The sequence below is a fragment of the Hakea prostrata genome, chromosome 4, assembly GCF_041222555.1.
Source record: "Hakea prostrata isolate BN-2017 chromosome 4, UWA_Hpros_2, whole genome shotgun sequence".
In the NCBI taxonomy this organism is placed as follows: Eukaryota; Viridiplantae; Streptophyta; class Magnoliopsida; order Proteales; family Proteaceae; genus Hakea; species Hakea prostrata.
Window position 1 is genome coordinate 51,584,737 of NC_142603.1, and position 23,374 is coordinate 51,608,110.

Below are 23,374 nucleotides of genomic sequence, written 5' to 3' on the forward strand. Positions count from 1 at the left end.
AAAACTCAAAAGCAACTAAGGGCAAAATGTGGACCTTAAACACAAATGTTCAGATGGAAAAAAAATTTAACCATAGTTGTCAAGGCGATAATGAGAGGCTAACTGATAGATGGCAACGAAAACCAACGCAACACCAAGCAAGGCGACATGGTGTCGCCTTGACAACAGGGTCTTTTAACTAGATTCTCTGGAATGAAAAAAATATAAATCTCTTGTCAGGCATTAAACCAATACAATGACCTACCACCACACAATAATTGCATCCCACATTTGACAGCGAGGCATCACTGAAGACCAGGTCTTGTGGGTGACTCCGGGTCTTCACTTTTCAATCCATACCTTGTAGTTCTCAATATGGCTTTTTGTGCAGTCAACATTAGGAATATTCCAATTGACAAACGGATGGGGTGGCTCAATGTTAACAACTCAGGTGGGCTCCAGCAGTGTAACGAAGAGGTGGCATGGGATCTAGTGGTAGGCAAGGGACCACTTGGGTTGACAGAGGTATCATGGATCCAATGTGTAATCACAGGTAGCTGGGGTGCTCGACAGCACCAGGGCCACTCAACCAATTGGTCAACCAGTACAGTGGCTGAATTTATGCTAGACCAATTTGACGCATATTGGACAGAAAATTCATCCAGATTACTGGAAAAGCAACTGCTTTTTCCTGTGAATATTCCCTCTGGATATCAGCTCATCAAGACAGGGAGCTTCCCCTATGCCAAAACTGACCAGTCACATGAATTAGGTGTCTTACGGTTATGGCTAGTGAAGTATGATAAACAAATTGGTATGTTACACAGTACCAGAGGTTTACTATCTCAGACTATTTTTAAGCGGTAATGGCAACAAAAAGATGATTGATCTCTATCCAGAAGCATAACTGTGAACATAGATTCGTAGATCTTCTAGCCTCACCTGTTGTTTAGTAGGCTGAGAAGCTTGCTGCTGGGTTGAATTAAGACTTGAAGGTTGGACTGTATGCAACTGCTGTTGCAGCTGAGAGAATGCCTGCTGTGATGATTGAAAACTCGTCTGTATCACTTGAGATTGTTGAGACAACATCCGCGCCACTTGAGTTGATGCCTGATGTTGAGGTTGAACCATTTGTTGCTGCACATTGGGAGCAGACAATTGTTGGCTTGCTCCAGCCGACCCAGACTGTGGATGCACATTCAAAGGCATTTGTTGCGCTGTAGCAGAGGAGGTACCTAGTTGAACCTGAGGCTGGGAAATGGGTAGTTGCCCGCTCAGACCAAACAACTGTTGTGATGGCAGAGCTTGAGTAAAGGTCTGACCAGATGAATGAACAGCCTGCGGTTGACCAAATGGCTGTGTTGATGCCAAGGAAGTCTGTGAACGCGAGTATGGTGGAGGTGTTTGTTGAGGGTGTAGCTGGAGTGAAGGGGCCAAATGATGAGGCGACTGCAGTGGCTTCTGCAATGGAGATATTTGCTGACCAACAGATTGAACTTGTGACATTGATGGGTTAAAACTCTGAAAGGTACCAAGGCTCAAGTTATAAAATATTTCAAAGGATCCATTTAAGACAGAGGAAAAACAAAAAATCATCGTATTTACCTGTTGGGAAGAAGTTGAAGATGGTAGAACTGAAAGACCTGGAAGAGAACCATTTGCAGGACCACCAAAGTTTCCCATAGAACCACCAACCTAGTATTTTCATGGAGAATCAGAAGACAAACAAAATAAATATCACATTGATCCAGATAAAAAGGAAGGAAAGAAGAAAAAGAAAACACTCTAGAAGGTACCAACTGATATCAATAATATTGGAACATTTTTCATTCAAATAGTGCCACGAAAGCAAAGCTTTTGTTTACACACCCCTTCCCCAAAAAAAAAGGCAAAGCTTTTATTTTCAAGCCACCTATTGGGTCAAATGAAGGATTTATCTCTCCAACTAGACTATTCGATTGGAAGTTCACCCACCGTAGTGGCAAGCACCAAGTTTGAGGCCCATTACTTTTTTCTTTCTTCTCTCTTCTCAAAACTATGCAAGTGACTAACCACCTGCGCAAAGCAAACTTAACAAAAAACCCACCACATGCTAGATTATTCCCAGTTGTGTGTGTGTGCGTATACAGACACTCACTCTTCCATTTTGCCAGTAGGTCTTGACTACTCGAATTTTCTACCCAAAAACAAAAAGTATACTTAAACCAATCGGCTCCTTTTTTTCTTTTCTCAGTGGGCAGGAGGTGGACGGGTGGGGGGCACTTGTTTTCCTCCTTTACCTTTGTGAATGAAACTGGAGAAGTGTCTACTTATGATCTGGATTGTGCAACCTATTCAACCACACTGAACGAGGATTTGGTAAGTGTTTATCACTAGAATCTATGGATGACCTAGAAGTGATTTAATCCAAATTGAAAGAATTAGAAGATCTAGGGCCAAACCTAAGATAACCTTACAAGAAGTGGTTTAATCCAGATTGAAGGAATTAGAAGATCTAGGGCCAAACCAAAGACAACCTTAAGAGAAGTGGTGAGAAAGGATATGCATTAGGGGTGCAAGTTTTCGGGGCCCTGACGACCATGACCCGCCCTGAGCCCGAATAGGGCTTGGGCTCAATATTTTAGCCCTGAGGGTGGGTTAGGGCCAAAATATTCTGGCCCTGACTAGGGCCAAGGGCGGGCCTAAGATTACTCTTTGGCCCGTCAGGCCTATCCCGACCCATCCCTGATTTTTTGCCCTAACCCTAGCCGTAATCCTGGCCCTAATTTTGTCCCTAATGCTTGATCTCAATGAATTCAGAATAGGGACAAGGATAGGGTCAATCCGGGCTAGGGCTAAGTATAGGGTCAATCAGGGCCAGGGCTAGGGACAAACAGGGCCAATCAAGGCTAGGGAAAGGGCCAGGTATAGGGCCAGAGACAGGGCAATCAGGGCCAATCAAGGCCAGAGGCAAGGCCACTCAGGGCGAGAATGGGCTTGGCTTGGCCCTGTAGGGCTTAAGGTCAAGGACAATAATCCTTGGCCCTGAATTAGGGTCAGGGTGGGAATGGGCTTAGATTATAATATATAGGGCTGGGCTTAGGATAGCAAAAGCCTGGCCCTGTTGCAGCCCTAATATGCATAGCTTAGGCCTTGTATCTAGTATGGTTCAAACAAAGCTAATTGGAATGCAAGAATCAATGTAGTCAACCCCATTTAGTTAGGACAAGGCTTGTTGTTGTTGACTTGTTGTATCTATGAAATGACCTACCTCACTAACATTTCATAGTTTGGCATCAATTCACCTCTCATTTTAATGTCAACTCCTCCCCTATACATCCATGCACTCCATTTCAGTGCCTACCCTCTTTGTAGCCCCAAAATTTCTACTCTTAGGTTTAATTAGTTTAAGCTTGAAAAGTGAGCCCCACCTCATGGCAGAACTGACTCAATTAAGTGCAGCCATGCATCAATTCAATGGAGGCTACCATTTATGCAACCTCACTCCCTTTCCCCCATATTTCATAATTATAACCATCATCCAAATATCGGTTGAAATTTCAATTCAGTTTTTTTGCCCAGCCGAGACGAAACCAGGGGCAAATTTTTTTTCCCTGGTTTCGAACAGGATGGGTCAAAACTAGGGTTTAGAGTTTTGTGAAACCCTGCTTGAAAGTCCCAAATCTCAGTCAAGTTGTTAATGAAATTTTGCATAACTCGTAGGTGTCACCAGTCAAAATTTTGGGAACTTCCCCATTTTTTTGCCATTTTTGCTTCTTCCAACCTCTTTTCGCTGAAAAATCATCACTCCTTTGTCTTCCTTCACCTTATTTTCTGCTTGCTCCATGGTTATAATCCTCATGGAGCATATGGTAGAGTTGCTGGATATGAGGGGTCATCTGATGATACTAGTAGCATGCTTGCATATGGATATGGGGATGGATCGAGATCAGGTGCATCATTTTCGGACTCAATCTTTGGATATCCATCACACCCAGTTGGGAAAGTTCAGCCATCATCTTCTTACGATCCGTTCCCTAGTGATACATTCCCTAGGTTGGGATATCTAGCATATGCGGACAATGACACCTATAGATTCAAGTATTGGACTACCTGGATAAATATTCTAAGACCATGACATGGGAATATTTAGTACTCAGAGCAGTGGATCAGATCTTACCAATCCTATCTCGTGGAATGGATCCACCAAGAAACTCAACTTAGAATTGAGCGAAGATGTTAGCAAAAGTTTCTTTTTGGTAATTCACTTCGTGGCTATTGTATTTGTATGAAACATTTTAAAGCACTTATGTAATGTGTTCAATTTTACAAGTACTTGTATTCGTCGAAACCTCTCAAGTATACTACCACTTGAATGATAACTCTTCTTTTTTTAAAAAAAATTAAATTTTTTTTTTAATTTTTAATTTTTATTTATTTATTTTTGTCTAAGCAAAATGGATGTGCTATTGTGCTCTTTATGCCTTTGATAGGATGTATGCAAAAACCCAAATAAAAAAACCATGAAAATAGAGCCAAAACTATCCATCGAGTTATCCTAGGAAAATTCCCAGGTTTTGACTGAGAATCTGAGATGGAAGAAAGTTTGACATCATCTTGATTTTGAGGCCAGTCGAAACCAGCCTCGAAACCAAATTAAACACACAAGTATTTCAGAAAATTTGCCGTTAAGATTTTGTTCTAAGACTTTAGTATCAAGGAGGGCTATCCATCAAAGGTGCACAACTGAAAAAAATCAAGTAGAAAGAGAAACTAATATCTTACAGTGGTTGGAGGCATTGGCATAACACCACCCCTAGCAACTGGAGGACTCCCAAAACCATGAGAACTCGTTTGAGATGATGGTCCCATGTTCTGTGGACTCATTGGATGCCAAGCATCAGGAGGGATACGCCCACCAATTAGCTCACCAGTATTGGGTCCACCCGGCCTGCAGCAGAGTGTGAGGACAACATAGAAGTATCCAAGGAATCCTGAAATGTATAACATGGAATGAAATGAAACTCAAACTTCACAATAAAGAGAAGTACATACCTAAAGCCAAATGGACCCTGAGACAGGGGACCAAAACCAGGACCTCCAAATGTAGGACCACCCCTGAGAAAGCAAAAACAAATGATCAACAACAGATCTAATAAGGTAGCTCCACAGTTTCATACCGCAGACAAGAATTAACATCTACAAAGGAGAGTCAGGAGACTGAAGTAGGAGAATAATCAGCAGAGCAGGCAGCATGAGAAACAGATGCAACTATGCTGGTTTAGAAGAAACATTCTCTCAGTATATAAAAATAAATAAATAAATAAAAAAGGAAAAGATCTCAAAATAGATTGACAAAGAAGTGTGAAAATATACAGTAAAAAGTTCACTGGCAGCTATAGTAAGGATCAAGCATTTGAAGATTCACCCACCCAAAAACAGAAAAAAGAAGTAAAGAACAAATATCATCCAATCAGTTCTGCTCATTCTTCTCCGAAAGTTTAAAAGAAACTAGTACATTTTACACATTGTTTCCAAAGAAAAGAAAAGCCCATTGTGAGATTGAGTAGTAGTTATCAAAGACAATGTTGACATGCTTACGACTCTCCCCCTCTTTTTCCCTTAGACAAAAGAAAGCTATATACTTCTAATAGGCAGACATTCAAGATCCAATTAGATATCCCAATGCCAAACAGTCCAACCTTGGAACACCAACAATCCAACTCAGCTTCAACTTTGGTTAAAGATTGATAGATGACTCGATTCCAACCAGTAGGTTGGAACATTCAGAGACCACAAGGGAGTTCAAACATTATGTCTCCCAGTATATTCGGCTTTGGGCTTGACACATTCAAGTACACATTTAGGAACTCAGTCACTGCTACAAGCCATATATCTTCTAGGCTACAATACACATCAGTCAGGATTGACAAGCTGCACCTCTTTGTTCCTGTAGGAGCATCTCATCCCACTGGAAGACAAGGTGCAGCAACTCCAATCCGCTGAGCATGCTATGGTAGGGGGTAAGGTGAGGCAATGTATTATACAGGCCACATTGGATTTTTTTTTAGTTTCTCTTCTCTTTTGCGGGGTTCTTCATTTTCTTATGGACCAATTTGAGCATTATACATTCACTTACTATCCTCATTCCACCTTTTTTATCTAATTAGATCACAATAACGTTTAAAAAAAAACTCCTAAGCAACATGCGATCTTCATGTTGATCTTAGAATCTGCTTACAACAGAGAATAAGTTTTAATTATGCAAAACACAAAAGGGAGGGGGGGTGTTAAGCATTTGAACTGACCTTGATTCTCCAGCCCTAGGCCTCTTTGGGTCAGCAAAACGAACAGTTAATGGCTGATCACACCCCTAAATACCAGAAAATCCAAATGACCAAATAAGATATATTTCAAATATGTAGAATAGCAATACTATACACTGAAGGATTGGTGAAGCTTACTCGCATCACATAGATTCCATTGAGACCATTGATAGCTGCTGCCGCCATATCTCTATGAGAAAATTTCACGAATCCACACCCTTCATGTTAAGTTGACCACGTCAGACCAAGAAAATACACATTTCAATCGATCACACACAAACCTCTAAAGGTAAATTGACAACACAATGTTAGACGGAGGACTCCTTGTCTCATTGGCAATGTCCATCATGGCATCAGGACAAAAGTTAGATAGACCCACACAATTGATGCTGTATGTCAAAGGCAAGAAACTGAATGACAGTAACCACTTCACGTTTTTATTTTTGCAGGTACTGGTTTAGGTATTCTTCTCAATTCCCGTGGAGCATAATCAGTTAGGACATCCAATCAGCTCACTTCTGATCTAATACATATACTATAATTTACATTGCAGATCAAATTGAGAACTCAATCTAAGTACTTATGCACACACACACACACACAGAATCAAACTCTAAAATGTCAAGAGAACACACCACGACTTTGTCTCTTTTCATCATGCATAATGTAGACGTCTTCCACACGACCATAAGGCGAAAAGATCTAACAAGGAAACACCAGTACTAACAGTGAGATCCTCTTAAGTCAACACATTACAGAATTGTAATATGAGGAACCAACAGCCTCTGTTTATTAAATAAAAGCAGAAAGGGAAGCAAAATACTTGTTCAGAACCTTGTAAATAAAGAAATATAACCAAAAACTGGGACAACAAGCTTATCTTCAAAAAAAGAAATACGATCATTTTGTAAGGTAGAAAGTGCACAAACTTCAGAATTTATTAAAAAAAGGGGAAAATTTTCAGGTACACCACAAAATTAATAGCAAAAATCACAGACACCCATCATATTGGCAGAAACACCCAAAATGTCTTTTAAATTGGCAACCGTCCCCAAAATAAATAGCAACAATCACAGACACTCCAAAAATATATCATATTTGCAAAGACACCCCAAAATGTCTGTTTAATTGGCAACCGCCCCCTTTTCCATTAAAATGGAAAATTAAATTCGAGTTAAAGACAAATATATCCTTAGTAGTATTGTTGCACTAAATTATGATTTATTCTATTCTATATACTATAACTTAGAAAGACCAACATACTCTTTATCTTTTTTTCTTCCCCATCAAAAATCTAGGTTTTTTATTTTAGTCCAATGCTGACACCATCTATTTCCATCCATTTCTTTACAGATGGATGGCACATGTCCAAAATGACGTCTAACGGAAATTAAATCAATATAAAATAAGTTTCTAACCTCTAATTCCATTGTCTCTTCTCCCTCCGGCATTTTCACTTCTCTGCTCTCTCTTCTCACCTCCCCCAATCTGTTGGAAAAGCTCCTTTTTTGGCCAATTCTTTCTGTGTTTACTATTGCTTTCTTTGATACATAATTTTATAAATACACACACATACACACATACATACATATAATCTTGTTGACTGTTCACTCATTCCATCCATCCGTCAATGGGAAATCGATCGAACTCTCTCTGTGGAAATTGAAGTAAAGGGAATTATTTTCTGTTGCAATGAGATGGAGGGAATAAATTAAACCAAGCCTGCCATCTGGTCAACACACCCATTTCGACAGGATTCGCCTGATTTGCAAAGAAGAGAAGAAGAAGAAAAAGCCAGGAGGAGAAAGAACAGTATTTGTTAGTAAAGAAATTTATTTTATATTGATTTAATTTTAGCCTTTGGCTCTCATTTTGCACACGTGGCACACATATATGAAGAAATGGATGACCGGTAGCTACTAATTGGGATTTATCAAATTATGATTTCATTCCATTAAGGGCAATATGGTAAAATAAATAATAATAAAAAGTTAAGAGGCAAGTGGTCAAGGGTAATAACACAAGACATAAGGGCAATTTAGGAATTATGAATTATCTAACCATGACTCAACAAAATCTACTAATGGAGTGTACCATTGTGCCATTTTAAGAGACATTTTGAGGTGTCTTTGCCAATATAATATATTTTTGGCAGATCCGTGATTTTTGCAATTTATTTTGGGGTGTCCTTGAAATTTTTGCCAAAAAAATGAGAATAAGAAAAAATAACCAGGAAAGAAAGAGATCAAACAGTAAAACTGTCTCTGAAATGGTACCAACACAAAAATGTATTTATGAAAGGTTCCAAAGACATGAATGATTAAATATGTGAAACATACATCCTTGATTTCCTTTTCTGTTGCTTGTCTGTTCAGGGAACCAACAAATAACTTGTACTCAGCTGCACCTACAATGGCGGAAACAACTTCAGAAAAGAAAAAAATATATATATATACTAATAAATAAAGGAAAAACAGTGAGACGGAATGGGAGGGAAGATCAGCTCAAATTAGAACTTCATTTTCAATGCAGCTTTGAAAGAGAACAGCTGAGATTACTAATTAGAAATATAAACCTGAATTCATACACTCAAAAAATCAAGGAACCATTTATGTAAAGCTAACCAAGGAGAGAAGAAAGAGGATGTGGCTACAAGAGGTAACCATTTGGATGTTGAACACCTTCATACCCAGTGGCCTCAGTCGATGCACAGAAACTCTGGCTTCTGCTCGACCATTCAACACATTTGGTCTGAAATCTTCCGGAACAAGCCAAGGACCGCAGACCAAATTGTTGCAGCAATAGTAGATGATGTTCAGCATAATCTAGCTGCCAATCCCCTTGCTTGTGAAAGAACTAACTAACATGTGTTACTGAGAAGTGGAATATGCAGGCTGAGTGGAAGTCTAAGCTGCCTAGAGCTTCTTCCTGGTTCAAGCCTCAACATATGGTTGGCACTGCATCGCATCATGATGGGGCTTTAATCAACCCAGCAGCTTCTTATAGTGGTGTGATAAGGTATGAAGGCGAGATTCTATTATGGCTTTAGCAGGTAAGGAAGAACAGCCTTCAATATTAGCTATGCAGCTGAAAGCAATCAATAAAAGCTTGAAGATCTGCATATCACAAGGAATGTTGACTGCTTCTATCCGATCTGATTTCAAGCTGGCAATTAAAATTATTAATGGGAGAGTCCAAGGGCTGCAGACAGTCCAACCTTTGAAAGGAGGAAATACGACAGATGGCAGAAATCCTTCATGTAAAAGAATTTATGCATGTATGGAGGAAGCAAAGTCAGCCAGCGATTTCATGACTGGCATCCAGTTGACATAAAGCCAAGTGGAGTGGCACCTAGTGATTTTCCAGGGGAGCTAATGTGGACCTTATTCAAAAGGCTGCAGGAGCTCATGTTTACTGTAGAATGTAACGGATTTTGGTTCCCGGTGTGTGGGACCCTGGGAAGAGAGAATGCCCTCCTTCGATGGAATCTCCTTCCCCCAATTAGGATTCTAGGAGATAGCTTTTTCTGTACCCCTCCCTTTTTCTAATGCAAAAACAACCATCTATCAACAACAACAACAATAAGCCTTGTCCCAACTACATGGGGTCGGCTACATGGATTCTTGCCTTCCAATTAGTTCTGTTTGAGGCCATGCTAGACACTAGGCCTAAGCTATACATATCCTTTCTCACCACTTCTCTTAAGGTTATCTTAGGTCTACCCCTAGCTCTTCTAGTTCCTTCAATCTGGATTATATCACTTCTCCGTACAGGGGCATTTATAGGTCTCCGTCGAACGTGGCCGTACCACCTCAAACAACTTTCTCGAAGCTTATCACTTATGGGTGCAACTCCCAAACCAACTCTAATATGATCATTCCTTATCTTATCCATCCTAGTTTTGCCACCCATCCACCTTAGCCATTTCTACCACACTGAATTTATCTATATAATTCTTTTTAACAGCCCAACACTCTGTACCGTACATCATAGCTGGTTGAACAACGATCCTATAAAATTTTCCTTTAAGCTTTAATGGAATACGCCGATTACACAAGACCCCGGACGCACCTCTCCACTTCATCCACCCTATTTTAATTCTGTGGGAAACATCATCCTCTAAATCACCCTTTTTACTTATGATTGAACCTAGGTACCTAAAACATTCACTCTGAGGAATCTCCTTATTATTAAGTATCACCACCTCATCGTCTACCTGATCATGACTAAAGTTACAAACTAGATATTCTGTCTTCGTTATACTTAGTCAAGGATAAGTCAAACCTATGTGTTGTTTAAAGTAAGAGAATCACAAGGTCATGCATCCCCTGAGTTCCTCAATTTGTTTTTTACCATGTGCAAATTTTAGTCCTGAGTTCCCCAATATGTTTTCTACCATGTGCAAATTTTAGTCTTTGTTCTGTATTCACTCTCCCAACTAAACACTGAGCAGGATTCCATAATTTTTCTGCTAGCTTGCCATTTAATTTTTTATTTGTTAACCACATAGTCTTAAGGACCAGGAGAGGCTGGGACTGATAATCCAAATTTTTTACAGTGAATCGTGTCCAATTAAGTGGACGGATCAGCATGACCGAATTCTTCTATTATCCAATTCATCATGAACCCAGCACCAGCAGGGGGTCATTTGAGAGCTGTAAAATCTGCAGCCACAATGGAATCCTCCATTTTTTTAACATTTGGGTACAAATACTTCTGCTGAAGGAGTTTCTGTATGTATATAATTTATTATGTGTACCTCCAACTACATGCATTTGAAGCTTTATCGAGGCTCGATGGCATGTGGTAGAGTTCAGTTTAGTCATTACTTGAGTTGTTGTTTACTTCTAAGTTTGGTTCCTATAAACAGGAGTCCTCCCTGTTTTCAATCTAATATAAATAAAGGCTTTTTAGGGGAAGGAGACCGCTAATATCAACTCTTCTTCTTGAGACAGCCCCCATTCCACCATCCATTCTCATCTGACCACTGGATTTCTTGGTCAGAATTCCTTACATAATATCAGAGCAATGGCGAAGAAGGCGTAAAAACACCTGCTATCAAGAAGAGGGAAATCTCTGCAAATATTAAAAGAGAACAATAAAAATAAAAACAAATCTGTGTCAAGTTATCTAGTTGGTGATTTGCAGGTTCATTTATCCACTATTGCTCCTGCAATTGGAGTTTTTTCTGGCTTTGGGTACTTCAGATCTCTTCCACAACATGGCTTTGGATTCTTAGGATCTCTTTCTACAACACACTGGGTCAAAGTTACTAAATATCCTTAAATTCTGGTATTTATTACTCATGTTCGTTTTCCATTAATGGCCTCCTAAGTCCTAATTACAATTATCCTAGCTTATACATTATTCACATTTACTTCCAAGTCTACCCTGATAGCATAGTTCAAAACCCTCTGGTATCCAGACATAACCCTGTCTACCATGGGTTAAGAATTATTTCACACTATTCATTGGTTGTGCTTACTTTATTTATTGGCTCCCAAAATAACCCTCACGACAAAATACTTTGCTCTATTATTCTTATCTTACTTTTCTTTCCAGATTTACCCTTTGCTTATAATTTGATTTCAATTAAATTACATTCATGCCATCCCTTTTCCAACATTAAAATATTTTCGATTCTGCCATTATCACTTATTTTTGCCTATTGTGAGTATACAAAACCTAATGGGGTATTTTTATCTAGTTTTCACATTACTTGTCGCCAGGGCATCACATGACTTAATCACGGACAGAATTGGCATTGGGTTTATATATATATATATTTATCATGTCATTTGATGGCCTACAATCATATCAATCTGAGGTTCTGCTTTTAGAAGATTGGCAATTGCATGACTATTATTTGCCACCATGAGGCGAGATTGGGAAGCATTTACTATGCATAGAAAAAAATTCAAGGGAAACTCAAGTTTCGACCGGGTGAAAATGAGAAACCTCGGTGGGAAACTAAGAAGTTTCGAGAAAACTTAGGACTTTTTCGTGCAAGTTTTGACATCAAATTTTGACAAGTTTTAGGGAGTATTTTATGATGGGACACTGCATTAAGCTAATTAGAGTATAAAGAACACACTGGCATATGCATTTTGCTAAAAAAATCAATGTAGATTTGTCATTCAATGTACATAACATCAATGTAGAGTTGTCCGAGAAGTGCACTATAAACTTAACTACTTTAAGTACATAACATTCAATATATAATTTCTAACTTCAAAACATCAAATACAAAGTAGCTGACAATAAAAGGAAAGTACAACTCAGTGCCAAGAGGAGTGACTCAATGGATCCATCCTGTGAGCTAAGTAGTACTATACCTATAACATTCTCTCCTCCAACCAACAAACATAGACATCCCATGACATTTTATGCCTACGATTGTCAAGGTAATCGAGAACTGCAACTTTATAAGTCTAGTCATCAACATGCCTAAGATAACCAGTCTAAGGGAATACACAATTTTGATAGGAAAGTCCTAATAGAGGCGGTATTTGTCATGGTATTTTGGGAAACATGAAAGAAACAAAAAAATTGGAACCTGTGAAAGTTATGAAACTTGCATGAAAAAGTCTCAAGTTTCCATAAAATTTCCCAAGTTTCCATGAAATTTCTAAGTTTCCATGAAACTTCCCATGTTTCCCACGAAATGTGAGAATTTTTTTTCCCATGATCCAACTGGTCCAGCTGGGTGAACCAGGTTTCGACAACTTTCGATAGGTTTCGACGAAATTTTGACGGTTTCGGTCGAAACTCGGGATTTTTTCGGTCCCCTAGTTTTTCATTTCGAGGTTCCCAAAATGGGAAATTTTTCGAATTTTGTTCTATGCAATACTACGATCTTAGTTGGATCAAGATTATTTCTACTATAACAAGGTAAACTGGAGATTATTGGGATCTTGCTGCAGCACTTTCTTCTTCTTTTTTTCTTTTTTTTTGGGAAGGGGGGTGTCATGCTAATCCTTTGGGATGTTTATTACTAGGTCACTATTTATCCACATGTAACACTACCTAGTACCTTCTAATGGATGGGCTCTGGATGCAATGGCCGATGGATAATAGTTGTAGCCCAGAGGTCAAGGCATCGAAACAGCCTCTCAGCAAAAATTGTCGGGGTGAAACTGCATAGGAAACCTACCCCCCCCCCACCAGCCACCCCTTTTCTCCCTGAGACTTTGCTTGTGCAGAAGCCTTTGGCACCGGGTTCGCCTTTTTTTATCTTCTTGTTAATAAAGACTACATAATATATTGAACAAAGTACAAGCTCTACCACTAAGTGAAAACTCCCAAGCTTACACAAGTATATCAATTATCATTGTTCTCTCTCTTCCTCTCCCTTTCTCTTTTTCCCTTCTATAATGATTTTCATGGTATCTTCTTTAATACAAATTATTTGCTCATACAGAAACTTCTCTAGTATCTTGTTGTCTCTTTTTCCTGCTTTCAATCACCAATATTGATTTATATCAGCTCGAGCTTCAAGCATTCCTTCAATATTTGTTTGATTAGGACTGTTAGAGGGTGGTTCATCTCTGAAGGTTGAGAATTAGGTCTCTCTTGCTGGTGGTGATTGATTTATGGTATAGGAACGCATTCAAGGTCCAAATTCAAGAGATTGAATGTCGAGTTTATTAGGGTTTAAAGTCTCTTTTCTGCAGCTTGGACGCCGAGTTTGTCAGGGGTTTGATTCCACTTTTGCAATAAAGGTTTTGGAAATTTTATCAGGTATTTAGGAGATTGATTTTTCTAAGACTTAGCGGTCAACTATCCATCAAGCCATCAAGGTCTTGAGATCAATTCTTCCTCAGGCAGTTGGAGATCAATTCTTCTTCAGTGTTTTGAGATCAAGCATCCATAAGAGTTTTGAGATCAACTTTCAGGGTTTTGGCTTTCAGATCAACTTTTTCAGGGTTTTGGCCTAGTCTATAAAACGTTGCAGTCTACATCCATCAAAGAGTGTAAATGCTGAGGTTGGTTATTCATCCAATCATCCCCCGCCCGTCTTACTGAAAAGAAGCCAAAAGGAATCACCAATTTTAAAACAATAGAAAAAAAATGTCATGCTAGTGTTAATTGATCGTGACCAACAGGACATTTGACAAAGTCTAAACCTGTTGATAAATATGCATCGTCAAACACCATTAATGTGAATCCCATGGAAAATCAGACTGTTGATACGGTTAACCATATTGATAGTGCTAAGCGAGTTACGGGAATATCAGATGACTGTTCAATACTCAGAATATAACTTGCCTCGTGTCTATGAGTTCTCTAGGGAGTTTTACAAAGTCGATCAAAAGGACCATCCCTTCACCCAATACTTCGCTAAAAGAGGATGTATAAGAAGCGGAATTCCCTAGTTCCTATCACTTTATTGTACAACGGATGGTCTCACTGACATGAGATCTATGGGTGGTCTCCGAAAGGAACTTGATTCCCTTCATTCCCAAATACTTGGTTGTGATAAGGTAGCCATACTTTCATATACTTATTTATGAGTTTTATAAGTATCTCGTGAGAATTCTCACGACTCCACCAAAGGCCTGGCTCCCCAGTTTAGCAAGGTAAATGCGGACAACTTACCTCTGCTTCCAAAGATGCTGTTTCCAAGACTTTGAACCTGCGACCAAGCATTCAGCGAGTGAGCACCTGACCAACACATCAAGCATGACCTTCAAGTCTCATGTTCTACTGACATGGATAATTCAGCTTTGACTTCTCTTACACCAAGTCATGGGCCAATAGCAGGACACAGACTGCTAGCTGTCATGGTCGCTGGTTCTAGAAAAGCTCCTGTTGATGTTACTCATGCTGGTACAGATTCTTCAGGACTGGTGAAAAGTAGTCACCATCGCAATCATCAAGACATATCTAATGCTCTTGTTGGAAAATTCAATAAAACGTACCACAAAAACAATTTGCTAAGTCCTCAGCTATTATCGATTGTCTTGCGAAAATATCCCCAGAGAAAGAGGATAAGACAATGAAGATGTTTGATTAGGATTATGCATGCATTATCTTCCTACTTCCCAGGCTCCTACTGCCACAATTATTAGAAGTAGAACAAGCAATGCCACTGTCTCTTGACTACTTCCAGCTCATGGATCATTGATTTTGGTGCATCAGACCATATGACTGGGGTTGAAAGTATAGTATGTTTATAAATTGTCCTCTTGATGTAGATTCAGCCAGAAATTGGATTCTTTTTTCCTGGGAATAGGCCTAGGATTGGGTTATTTATGTATAGGTCTTCACTGAAGGGGTTTCCTTGTGATTGGCCAACTTAATCGATAAATATCTGGTACATGGGTTGTCTTATCTTGAAGGGCAGAGTAGGAAAGAAAATATCTTCTTGGGATTAGAGACTTGCACTAATTCCTGAGAGGTAATTTGGAGGGTTTAAGAGTCCTTGTTGGACTCTAAACCTTAGTTGTAGAGTTGGAGATGTATTTTACCTTTTTTTCTTATATATTTAACCTGTGGTTTGAGTGCCTCACAACTTAAGTAAGGTCTCTCAATTCTTGACTTCTCTCCTTTTTCTGCCCCTCAAGCTCTCCTCTTTCTCTATTCCCCAGACAAATAACCAACTATTCAATTCTGGTTCAATTTAAGCAAGTAGTTGGTCCAATTTAAGTCATATCATGTGACTAGCACACGCAAATTATGTAACTAGCACATGTGAAATTAGTAGAGCACAATTAGGCCTTTATTTTGAGTTATTTTCAGTCCCCTAGTCAATCTAAGTTACATTATATGTTGCACATTTGGTTAGGCCTTTCCTTTTTAGAGTAAGTGTAAATTTTTGAGCCTTCTATGTATATTGGATTACATAAAATTGCTAATTGCAAAAGCTGCTGCTTTCTTTTCTATCGTGAGAATTGGTTGGAGAGTCGCATCCAGATTAAAGCTTGGTTGAGCAACATCCAAGTGGCCTTGGTGAGACATATCCAAGAGAGCTCCTACGTAGGTAACCAACTTCTAGTTGCTAACTTGATACGGTGAGTAATATCCAAATCATATAACCTTCATCATCATCACAATCTTTCCTCCAACTTTTTATTTTCTTGAATTTTCATAATCCCCAAGACACCCAAATTTCCAAGTCAAATGTCCACCAATTTAACCAAATCTGTCCCAGACTTCAGACACACCATCCCACCAACCCTAGGAACCTTCTATCTAACTTTGACACCACAATTTCGAGAATTCAAGATATAAATATTTTCCTGAATTTTCGTACTTCCTAAAACCCAAAATATAAGTGTTGTCGTATCTTCCAATTTAACCATCCAAATCCAACTATATTTGGAGGATCATTCTATTACCTACATTTCCGCCAGGTTTTAGCCAATTATGACATGCAGAAATCCTCCTAACAAATCTCAAGAAAATTATCCTAGCTTTACTTTTACCCCTCTCAAAACCATAATTGAGAAACCCTTTTGTGCCTCACATGTGGTATCCCTTAACCACCCATTAAATGTCATCCTCCCATTCTAGTTATTCCAAGAAAAAATGTTACCATTTCATTTAAATCCAATACACCTCATTTGAGTTGGTTCTTGGAGGAATTAACCCTCATTACCATGGCTCTGATGTAAGAACAGTAATGGAAGATGATATTTAATGGGTTGGTCAAGGGATACCAAATATGAGAACAAAAGCATTTCTCAATTAGGACTTTGAAGGGGGCAAAAATAAGGTAATTTTAGATCAAATTCACCCACGATGTTAACTATCATAGCAAGTTTATTCTTACTATTGTCCACGACTCAGTAGTCACTTCAACATAACAAGACAAAGCATGTGAAAAATAGACAATCAATTCATCAAGGACAAGCTTGACCAAGGAGTTCTGCATTCCATTTGTTCAATCTAGTGATTAGTCGGCTGATGTTTTCAATAAAAGCTTACTGATAAGGTTTTGCATTCTCTTTATGCAATTCAGGAATGTGTGACATCAATGGACCAGCTTAAGGGGATTATTGTAATGTGAGCTTCAGAGTATTTTGGGCATACCTGTACTTTTGCATTGTGTTGTAGGGGTCTAGCTGTGGTTACTCTCTTTCCCTAATTATAAGTAAAACATGGTTGTACTCCCTTGAGACACAAGTCATTATTTTCCCCCAGGAACTTCTGTCGGTTGACATAAACCAGTTTTCTACAGGTTGCACACTTAAACAAAAGAACAACCAAAAATTTAAAAATAGAAATGTAAGGGTATTTTATGATAGAAATGTGCAAAAGAGCGAGAAATATGGCAATATGCCAGATGACAAAGACACCATATGTAAGGTAATCAGCAGATCATCAGCACATCAAACAAACTTCCACAAGTAACATATTTTAAAGGTGCAGGAGAATTACCAAGACGCTCCCGTTCACCATCAGCATATCTAACTTGAATGGGACCAACTCCCTGGAGACACAAATATGAATTAGTTAAACAATAGAATGGTGGATCCAGCAGCTGACACGACTCATGTCAGCAGGCAGTATAACTTACCCCAGGCAAAGTATATTGATTGTGCAGAGCTCTGATGGCCCTCTCCGCATCCTCAGAAGTTGCATATTTTACAAAACAACATCCTGTATAGGTAAAGATTTCATGTCCCATTTTCGTTAGGTTACCGCTACTCTCAACTGTACATACTCACAATAGATACACAAATCCGAATGGTTTGTGAATTTAAGTAGAAAGACATGTACAAATTTGCCAAAAGAAAAAAGCTTTAAAACGAATACGAATTGGACAACATGAAAATCAATGAAATACCAACCAAGACAGTATTGAAGGCACCAAGATAGCTAAGCATAGAAGACCAATTCTCTTATAACAAAAATAACCCTTCGAGCTCAAAATCAATACCAAGAAACACTGATGGTTTATGAGGACTCAACCAAAAGACAAAGTACATGTAGAACATAATTTAAAAAGGGTGAACCTGATACCGAAGGCTTCCGCACAAGCAGAATCCGGGTTGCAATTTTCCTATGCAGCCTTACCCCACAATTTTCGCTGAGAGGCTGTTTTGATGCCTAAAACTTTCCCATGCAACAGCTTTTGAACTGTGTTTTGAGCTACTAGAACATAGTTCAAAAACTTGCCTAAAATTTACTAACTTGAACACGTTGAGATGAAACAGAAGCAAAACCAGAATCAGCACCTGTTTTGCCAACTAAAATTATCTCATTTCAGTGACATCTCGCTCATTTTGGTCACCAAAAGCAGTCTCATCAACATTTTGCCCTTCGCCCCATTCTTGAGATGGTCCAGCAAAATCCTTAGAAAAAAATACTGTTACAATGTGCTTTGCACATTTTAGCGTTGACCAAGACAAACCAACCAAAGTGAGACTTCCAACGATGATGCAAAAAAGATAACAAAGTCTCCTTGTCGCCCCCATAATGTTCACTTCTAAAACTATGAGAACAGTCATAAAAATCCATAAAAGTTTCAAAACTACCACCACATCACGATTAAAGAGAAAGAAGGTCATAACTGGAGCATCAAAGACGATCAGACCATGTATACTTAACGATCTATCAGAAAGTGAAACAATCTATCAGAAGATGGGGGAAATGTATACTTAACAATACAAACAATATGTTTTAAAAGCCTTACTGCTCCCACGCCAAACTCCTCCTCCTCCACCACTACCTTTCAAAAGAGTGGCATATAAAAGGCTTTAATGCATCCAAACAATTAAAGAAATTGAGTTGGAAGTTGGAATTTTACTTCATGGACGGCCAGTTATGAAAGCCAAGGCAACACAAGATTACGTGGAATCCCAATAGGTCCAATTTCTCTTCATTACCATCACACACACTAAGGAGCCAAACACACTGAGAAGCCATGAACTAGTAATCTAACACATGCTCATGCAGCTATGAAGGAAGATGAATGAAATTGAAGTGGCAGCGCCTTTGTAATGGTGTGAAAAGACTAAATCCAGTGAGCCAAGATGAGACTTTAATAGTCAAATTGTTGACGCAATGAACAAGGAAAAAGTATCTATGGATTCAACATCAAATGAATCATCACAATCTTTGATGAATGCACACGTTTTATTGCCTCAAACATCATAAATGAACTTGTAAAATGGAACTTGATGAATACCACCACTCTTAATATGTTGGTTTTACCAAAGAAAGTCCCCTAAAGAGGATTCAATATTACAGAAGCCACCAATTGAAGTATCTTAACATGAACAGTAGCCTAAAGAAGCTGATGATTCCTGGTCGATGAACCTCAACGCTTGAGTGATGCAACTGAACAAGCATTGAAAAGATAAAAATAAAGGGACTTCGCATCGGATAATGTCAATCGTTGAACCACCTAAGGCAAACATTTTGAGTCAGTTGAAAGATAAAAGTTCCCCCAAAATAAATTATTACTGAGATTTTCTCTAAGACAATCCACCAACTAACTAGGAGATTTGCAAGCAAACTATTGGCTGGTTAGCGAAATGTCTCCAGCTTTGCATTTTTATTTCATAAATAGTAGCATATAGATGATTCTCATGGTTCAGCTGGAAAGTCTATTCCATCACAAATACCAGGAAACCTGAAGAACATTTCTAGACAGTTAGATTACCATCGCCATTATAAAACACAAATTCTTCACCTTGTTGGTGATCATGTAATTGCCTTAACTGTGATCCATTAACAGAAACTACAAGGAGAGGAGAAAATTAAACATAATGGCTTATGCCTATCAAGAATAGAGATGGTGGGAAATGCCATAAAGGCCTCCAAGAACATCATAACCTGCACCACATAACATAAAATAAAAATAAAAATAAAAAAATCTTTCATCGTCCACACACGTCAAAAGAAAGCGCAAGATCTCCATATCGGCATATCTGAAATGGTTTTCACAGTCCTCCCAACCGCCCTTAGAATAATAGAATAAGATGGAATCCACTATTTAATCGACTGATACCTTAGAATGTGTGGCAGACATTCTTAATCGCACAAAAAATTGACATGAGAAACCAGTATATTTTACGTTATCCACCAACATTCAACGGTCCCACTACTAGCATCTGAGAATGCGGAGAGCAGCATAAAATGTACCATGCAAATCCATTTTAAGTATTATATCATGTTTGCCTTTAACACATTACTGGTACAGTCACCTTACTTTGGTAAAAGCATTCTGTAATAAAAGATTACCACAACCTGTCATGCAGCTTTTCTTTCTTCTCTCTTGTGTACTTTCTTTTGGCTTGTTTTGACTTCATTGTTCAAAAAGCCACATTACCCTAGGTTGTGTACCATTTTCTCTTTTTATTAACAAAGTTTAGAAAGAAAAGAAGAGGCTTACTTTTCCCGGGAAAAATGCTCAAAAGTAAGTATATGGAAGTGCTACAGCCACCATATTCTAACAATACAATGCGAAACCTTTTAGTAATATGACATTTTTTATTACTGAGACTGCTCCAGACCAAAATCAGCCAAGCAAAATGGGCTACTGAACCAGCACAAGAACCATCCAACATTGATCCCCAGCGCCACGTACCATGGGAGCACAGACTCACATTCATACAAACATCATAAACAGCAGTGGATGTGCCAAGTACACATTCATATGAAAGCACCACCCATTGAATAATTTCTCCTCAAGGTATTGCAAAGTTTTTATAGTACACACTCATATGAGAACACCATCCATTGAATAACTGATTGGTCCTACAGAAGTAAATTAAGTTATCCAGCAAAGAACTAAGCCCAAGAAGATCCATGCCCAACTTATGGCTTATAAGCAAAAGAAGTTTACATCCATTACAGCAGTCATGAATTAGAGGAGAACAAATGATGATCAAAAAGAACAAGCAATTAATTCACAGAATTTCCTGTGACGAATGAGAATTTAACATAGTTTATGTAGATAAATACAAAACACTAAGACAAAATATAAAAATCTAAACATTCTCAACAAACAAACTCTTTGAAAAGTAATAGCAATAATAATCATCAGAGATGATACAAGCGTGGATGTTTAAATCGCTGCTGGATAGCAGTCAAATTGCATAGTGTACTTGATAACCCTGAAGCAGCTAACTATCCATACTTGACCGGCTATCTCATCCAACAAATTGAAACTATATCACTCCCACAACTTGAGACCCTAAACGTAATCCAGGTCCATCAGTTCCTTAAAAAGAAAGCAGGAGAGCATTAAAACTATAGAAACCTCACTAGACAGAAACTTTTTGCCCAAATATCTCTTGACAGGACTGCAACCAACAATGTAGTCTGGCCTAATGTCTTTAAATATTGCCACCGCATTGATAGCAAAAGAAAAAAGAGGTTAGCAGATGCTGAGACAAAACTCACTCATAAACCATGGCCAGACACACACAAAGAAAATCTGATACATCCCAACTTTTCTTAGTTAACTTCAGCCACATCAGTAAAAGGTCAATGACTAATACATCACAAATTTAGCTGCAAATTTCAGCAGCATGATCCACTGTACCATCATTGCCACTTAACACGATTGACAATGAGAAAACAAAGACAGACATCATAAGAAGACGAATAGATGTCAAAAACCACTAATAAATAATGAAGAAACTAGTTCAAAATGGAATCTCAGCGCTGATATGTGAAAATTTGAAATAACAAATTCCATTAACAGCAGAAACCATATAGACATCAATCCAAATACAACCACAACGTCATGTCTATGGCATTACGGGAATCAGTTGATGGCCATAGTAGTTGGTTAAGGTAGTTGGATTTTGAGTTATTCGAACCACCGGTGGATGTAATTCCAAGAGCTAAACGAGAACGCATACCACAAAGAAGAGTCAAGACTGAGCTCCCCAATGTTGAGCAACCCACTCTGAAGTGATTCAATTGGTAATGAAGTAGTAACATGGGAAAACCACAGCAAAGTAGCAAACATCCTATCATATTCCATATCCCACTTTCAACTTTAAAATTCCTTGGTATGCAGTCACACCAGTTTCAGAGATAGGTGAATCAAGCAGAAACCAATCCTTCCACGATGAAGAAAGTGATGAGTGCTAAAAGATATATGACCAAAGAGGCAACAGCTGAGCTCCTGTTTGAGCATCAGCTGATCCATGATCAAACAAGAAAAAGTTATCTATGACCAGCTTTACTCTGCTACAGCGTGCACAGAGCTAAGGAATAAAACATCAACAGAATCAAAATGTTTAGGAGCAGCAGAATCAACACCAGACATCGTAAACAACAATAGTGCTCATGCCAACTCATACTGGGAGAAGAAGAGGCGGGGGACTAGCATCGGATTCCCTAAATGAAATTTCAAAACCACAAACTTAATAGTATGCCTCCATACCGAAGTCAGCAGACTCAGCACAGTTAGTTATATCCACATTTATGGAATGGGTATTCAGCAAGTAAGCCATAGCAAGCCATACCCACCAGTGCTGCTGATTAACTAAATACGAGCTTCCACTAAGAAACTTACACGCCACATTATGTTCGACATTATCACGCTACTTTTCCATGTGAAGTGACCTTTCTCAAACAACAAATAATACCACAAATCACCACACAGCTTCTGTCAAAAGGAACAAAATATCCCCTACAAGAATACAGCGTCCATTAGCGGCGACAGTTTCTACCACCAACAGTAGAAGAAGTGCCAAGATTTTTCCTAACATCCATAAACCTGTAACTCGAAAAGTACCATAACTAACCACCATGGAAGACCAACAAGATTTGGCAGAAGCACATAACATCCTAAACATCAAAAATCACAGACGGTAAATGGACATTCACATCCCTTTAAGGGAAACATTTATCCTTGGTTACGTGATAATCAGAAACCACAGAAGTTTTCCATATCACACTAAGGTAATTAGCTTTCCGTTTGAGAAACAAACATCAATGTATTGTTATCTCATTTAATGTACAACAACTGCACGTGGCTCAAACAACTTGACAAAATTCTACAGTTATGGCAATATATCACTCCACTGCAACAGACTTCCCCGGTCAATGTCGGTGAGTGTAACCACTGCAGTGAGCGGTAAAAGAGCAGGATCTATTTTTCCTTCCAAGTTTCGAACCAC

General features: G+C 38.7%; 1 protein-coding gene across 3 annotated transcripts in view; it reads right to left on the reverse strand.

Annotated features, from left to right (window-relative positions):
* Nucleotides 1–23,374, reverse strand: part of LOC149019478 (flowering time control protein FCA-like) — a 35,076-nt gene that overhangs the window by 6,734 nt on the left and 4,968 nt on the right. For all 3 annotated transcript variants that reach the window (XM_089153475.1, XM_089153473.1, XM_089153474.1), the window contains exons 4-13: nt 17,806–17,888; nt 17,667–17,718; nt 8,624–8,691; nt 6,920–6,986; nt 6,423–6,502; nt 6,267–6,331; nt 5,014–5,076; nt 4,744–4,909; nt 1,585–1,674; nt 922–1,500 (exon numbers count right to left, since the gene is read on the reverse strand). In XM_089153475.1, the coding sequence (XP_089009601.1) occupies nt 922–1,500; nt 1,585–1,674; nt 4,744–4,909; nt 5,014–5,076; nt 6,267–6,331; nt 6,423–6,502; nt 6,920–6,986; nt 8,624–8,691; nt 17,667–17,718; nt 17,806–17,888 (1,313 nt within the window). The remainder of the gene's footprint in view (nt 1–921; nt 1,501–1,584; nt 1,675–4,743; nt 4,910–5,013; nt 5,077–6,266; nt 6,332–6,422; nt 6,503–6,919; nt 6,987–8,623; nt 8,692–17,666; nt 17,719–17,805; nt 17,889–23,374) is intronic.